The sequence below is a fragment of the Chaetura pelagica genome, unplaced genomic scaffold (assembly GCF_000747805.2).
Source record: "Chaetura pelagica isolate M959 unplaced genomic scaffold, ChaPel_1.0 scaffold344, whole genome shotgun sequence".
NCBI lineage: Eukaryota > Metazoa > Chordata > Aves > Apodiformes > Apodidae > Chaetura > Chaetura pelagica.
In genome coordinates this window covers 1,009,365-1,014,248 of record NW_009953098.1, presented here as the reverse complement: position 1 = coordinate 1,014,248, position 4,884 = coordinate 1,009,365, and the positions used below count along the sequence as shown (strand labels likewise).

Genomic DNA, 4,884 nt, shown 5'->3' with positions numbered 1-4,884 from the left:
AGTGTGGCAGACTCCAAACTTTCACTCACCTGGGAGGAACTGGAAGCAAAAGCATTTGTGACCTCACTCAGGTATTTCTGTGATATTTCACCAATTCAAAATGCATCATCAGCAGTGGGGAGCAGTGATGCAAACACCATCAGAACAAAAAATTCATTCCAACCTTATGTCATTTACCATAAGTCCTGTCATTTCTTTCAGAGGCAAGTTCTGATCAGACAGTGCCAATTTCCCCATTTCCTGTCTGGACAGACTGCTGAAAGGACTGACCCTCACACCAGAAATCAAGGACCACTTCAAAATCTGCGGTTTCCAGAGACATTCTCTCTGCTGGCTTTTCTAGAACTGTTCCCCTGTTTGGGTCACTTGTGTCTTTTTACTATTCAACCATTTCTAGAGAAGCCAATGCAGCTGCCAGCTCACTTCTAAACCCCATTGATACACTCTAATTAAAAAAATAATAATAAAGTTGCCATTTCCCAGGACATATTTCTATGTTGTCAGTCACTCTCCTCTTCTATAGATCCCCTTGCCCTGAACTAAGTCCTTACTAGTGAGGAAGGCACCTTGTGGTTACTCTTCTAGAGGATTTATTTTCTTGTGCTCTTACTCAGTAATAGCCCTTTTCCCCCTTTGCAATCCCTCAGCTGGAGATCACTTCAGTTATGCAAAGGAGAGAAGGCTGGGAAATTCTCCTTATACACTGTATTTTAAATGAAGTAAATTATAAATCCAAATACTAAATGAACAGCATCTAATCTGCTCAAAATTTCAAAAATGTAATTAAAACCTAAAAATACCTACAATTATAGTAATTGTAAAAACAAACAATAGTGAAAAACTTCAACCTGGATACCACAAGACTAGCAGAATAACTTTTCAGAATGCTCAGAGGAATAACCTTCTGACTGCACCAAATCCAACTGCAAGATTCTGGGTTGCACTTCTCAAGCATGACACACAGATGAAGGACACAAGGCAATTAGCACCATCATTGCTGCCAACAAGCAGCTAAGAACAACTGCTTACCCGTTGTGGTTGGCTGGTAGACAGTTTTACTTGTGCTTAGGAGGGGTTTTCGGGGTGTACTTTGTTTCCTTATCCTTTCTATTAATGATTCAAACTCATCATCAGAGCTGTCTGACCCTGTCTCTGTCCTGTGTCGTGCCACCACAGTTGATGCTTCATTCTCCTTCCTCTTTTCAGAGCTTTTTTCTTTCCTTCTCACAAGCAAGTCTGGGCTGCCTCTGGAAACAGACTCTTTTTGATTTTGTGGAGGTGGGAGTTTTATGCACCCCCAATTCTCTTTCAGGTCTTTCACTCCCCCTTTTTGGTAGCCATGCCATGAACTTTCTACAAAGACAGAATCTTCAATGTCACTTGAAGCCTCTGGATACTGCAATTCTATACAGCAAGTGCTTCTCTTTCCAGGAGTCATCCACTTCTTTGGGGTCTGAAGATCCTTCTGTGCTGCAATTCGAAAGAAACAGCTTAAAGTTTTGGTAGTTTCATCTAGACCTGCCTTTGTCTTGACACAAAAAAAATTCCTTGGAAGATAGGAACACACAAAGACTAGAAAGATCCTTTTGTATTTTCTTCATTACATTTCTTCATTACAGCACACAGCACAGACTTGCCAATAAAACAAGGCTTCTGACATCTCAGATTTCACTTCTCAAGATCAAGGGATCATGTCAGATCCATCAGTGACTTTTTTTTTTTTTTAATTGAAGCTCCTGGTCCACTTAGCTTCTCATTCTCTCTCCAGAAACCATTCCATTAGCTTTTCACAATCTGCAGCTGGCACATATATTTCAGGGTTGACATTCCACCAGCTGCAAGATATCCCACCCTTCTTGATCAGGAGTCAGAGCTGCTCCAGGTTCACAAGTTCACTGCTATCAGCCCTCATCTATTAGAATCCTATCATCTGACTGCTTCTCTAGTGGCTGTGTCATGAAATCCAGAGCCCTGTTCACTCCTTCTAGCAAAGTCCAGTTTGCTGCTATCAAGAAGTGTGCCAGGCAGCTGTAGAAAGGCTCTGAATGTCAGTAAGCCAAGGAACTTTCCATCAGTTGGGAAGAAAACAGGAATCCTCTGCTCAGACAAGCACTGAAATTCCTCCACTCATGATCTGCCAGAGCATCTTGTAGCCAGTGTTAACAGGACTACACACAGGACCTTGGCCAATGAAGTTCCAAGTTAAAGGATTCTGTGGCTCTTCAACACCCTAGGCAAGACTGGCCTGATTGTCAACACCTGCATCAAATTAAAGGTATCTAGCTTAACAAGGTTTCTGTTTTTACTCAGGGCCTTTTGGCCACAGAATGAGCTGGTACAGCCAGGAATGCTGTTTTACATCTCTTAAGTCCTCTCTCCACAGTGATCATCCCACATTTGCAGCTCAGTCTAATCAACCATGCAATGCTACTCCTTTCACAGACCCAAGTACTGGCAGATACTCCACAGTATCTGCAGCCCCACAGCAATGCTACCAAATGTGCACTTGTCAGAACAGTGTGACCCTGCTCCTGTTACTCCCAGAGGAAACAGAAAACCCTCCCCCTCAAGGAAGAGACAAAGTGATCTAATGTTTAACAAGCTCTCTCATGAACTTAGGAGCTCAGCAATGAATGCTATCTTTCCACCCATTAAAATTCCTGCTTCATATTTGCTGTTTGTCTTGCCTTTCTTTGTTGTGCTCTTTCTCACTTTAAAGTCCGAGAAGAAATCATCCAAGTCATCACTTAAGTCCTTCAAACTGTAAAACAAGCAAATAATGTGAAAAAAGGTAGGCATAAGAAGGAAAACAGACTAAGCTTGCCTCACTAAAAGGGCAAACAAAAAAAAGCCACTGAGTATAATATGATCAGTTGCTCATAGCAAATGTTACCAACTGCATCCACTAATAGGAGTGGCAAGAAAGCATCTACACCCCAAAACATCCCATTTTACATTTGACCTGAACGTACAGATGGAACACGTAGCAGTTCTTCAGTCTGTACTCACTCCTGTGCACCTGCCTGTGAACCACTAGAACTCTGGATCATATCTCTGTATTCTGAATAGTAGATGTGATACAGAAAGTTAATATATAAACACTGAGGAGTCATGAATTATAGCACCCACCTCGCATCCACCTTTGTATAAACAGATTTGGGGGTTTTCATCCTAGCTAAAACTGAAACAATAAAAGATTAATTAAGAACAATGTTCTGTTTCTTTTGTTACATATTTCTTAAGAGATAAGCTTGCAACCAGTAAAAATTCAGTCTGAAGTCTTTAAAAAACAACAAAAAAGTAAGAATCCCTTACATATGAACCTCAGAGCTGACAGCAGCTGTCTAGCATTTCCTCCACTATTCAATCCTTGCCCAAGTAAGCAGCTCTGTTATGTATCTTGTGGCATCCAGTACAGCCTCCTCATAAATGTGGATCACTGAGGAGTGGGGGAATTTAATGGATTTATTGATATTTTCTTCACTTCAGATGTGGTAGAGCCATGATTAGTCCATCTAAGAAACAAGCTAAACAGAGCTTTCATGACAGGAAGAAAACCCCCACATGCACTCAGCCAGCCTAGCACAACCCAACAGTCAACACAGATATCATCACAAAGAAAAATACCAGTATCAGGTTTTGTTTGTACAGGCTAAACATAAAGATAGGCAGCTACGCACAGCAGAAGCACAGCAGAAGCCACCATGTGAAATTTAGTACTCAATTCCATCTTAACAAGACCTTGAGCCACTATGAAATGCCAAAACCATCCCTCCAACTGGTTAAACCTCATGCAGCAAAAGCCATGACATGGAAGAGGGAATTCCAAGTAGTTTAGAGATGTGTTTGGAACAGTAACTGGTTAGAGAAAATGAATATTCAAAGACGTTCTGTAAACTAAGAAGGCAGCAAGTGAGTGACAGCAAACAGACAAAACTGAGGCAAGAAGAAAAAAAAACAATGTAAGGCAAAAATTATCCAAGAGTGAGACAGGAGATTCAAGAGCACTCACTGTGGCAAACAGCTGCCAACACTGCTCTGCAAGGAGAAGTAGTTTGCAGCAGAAACAATAAAATAATGCATAAAAACTACTTCACTATAACTAGACAGAAATACGTCCTTCTTATAGTCCTTCAGAGAACAAAAAATTACTTACACATTTCAAATTCATCATCATCACTGCTGGAAGAGAAGTACAGGGCACAGCTGCAAGAAATGAAGTGCACAATAGTATCAAGAACATGAGGTCAGCAGCACGTGGATCTGCATCTCTGCTGCTCTGGAACAGCTGTGAGCAGTAAATTGCAAACTGCAGCAGCTATTATTGCCCAGGGAGGTTGTGGAAGCCCCCTCCTTCAGGTGTTCAAGGGCAGGTTGGATGAGGCTTGTGCAGCCTGGGCTGGTGGGAGGTGTCCCTGCCCATGCAGGGGGGTTGGGACCTGATGGTCGTTAAGGTCCCTTCCAATCTTCACCATTCCATGATTCTATGACTCTAAGATGCAGAACGGATGCATCACCACTCAGCCTGCAATTCTCCTGCAAACGTCGAAGCAGGACCCGATACTCTTACTAAATTATTTATTACATTTCCTGACAAAAAACCCCCACAAACACTGACTTGAAAAACACACCGTGCAACTGCTTAAAAACGCGACGGCAGCTTTTTCTTACTAAAGTTACCTGCACCCTGGCGGACTGTGATTCTGGAAGGTGAGAATACCTACCAGTGATCGTGTGACTATCTAAACTAACTCTTCAGACGGGATCACTAACCACCCCGGGGCAGCACTAACCACCCCGGGGCAGCACTAACCACCCCGGGGCAGCACTAACCACCCCGGGGCAGCACTAACCCCCCCGGGGCAGCACTAAACAGCCCGGGGC

General features: G+C 42.6%; 1 protein-coding gene across 1 annotated transcript in view; it reads right to left on the bottom strand.

The window, feature by feature from the left end:
• Positions 1 to 3,170, bottom strand: part of ACRC (acidic repeat containing) — an 8,907-nt gene extending 5,737 nt beyond the window's left edge. Inside the window, exon 1 of the mRNA XM_009997185.1 lies at positions 3,130 to 3,170. Coding sequence (XP_009995487.1) covers positions 3,130 to 3,170 — 41 coding nt within the window. The remainder of the gene's footprint in view (positions 1 to 3,129) is intronic.
• Positions 3,171 to 4,884: the final 1,714 nt, after the last annotated feature.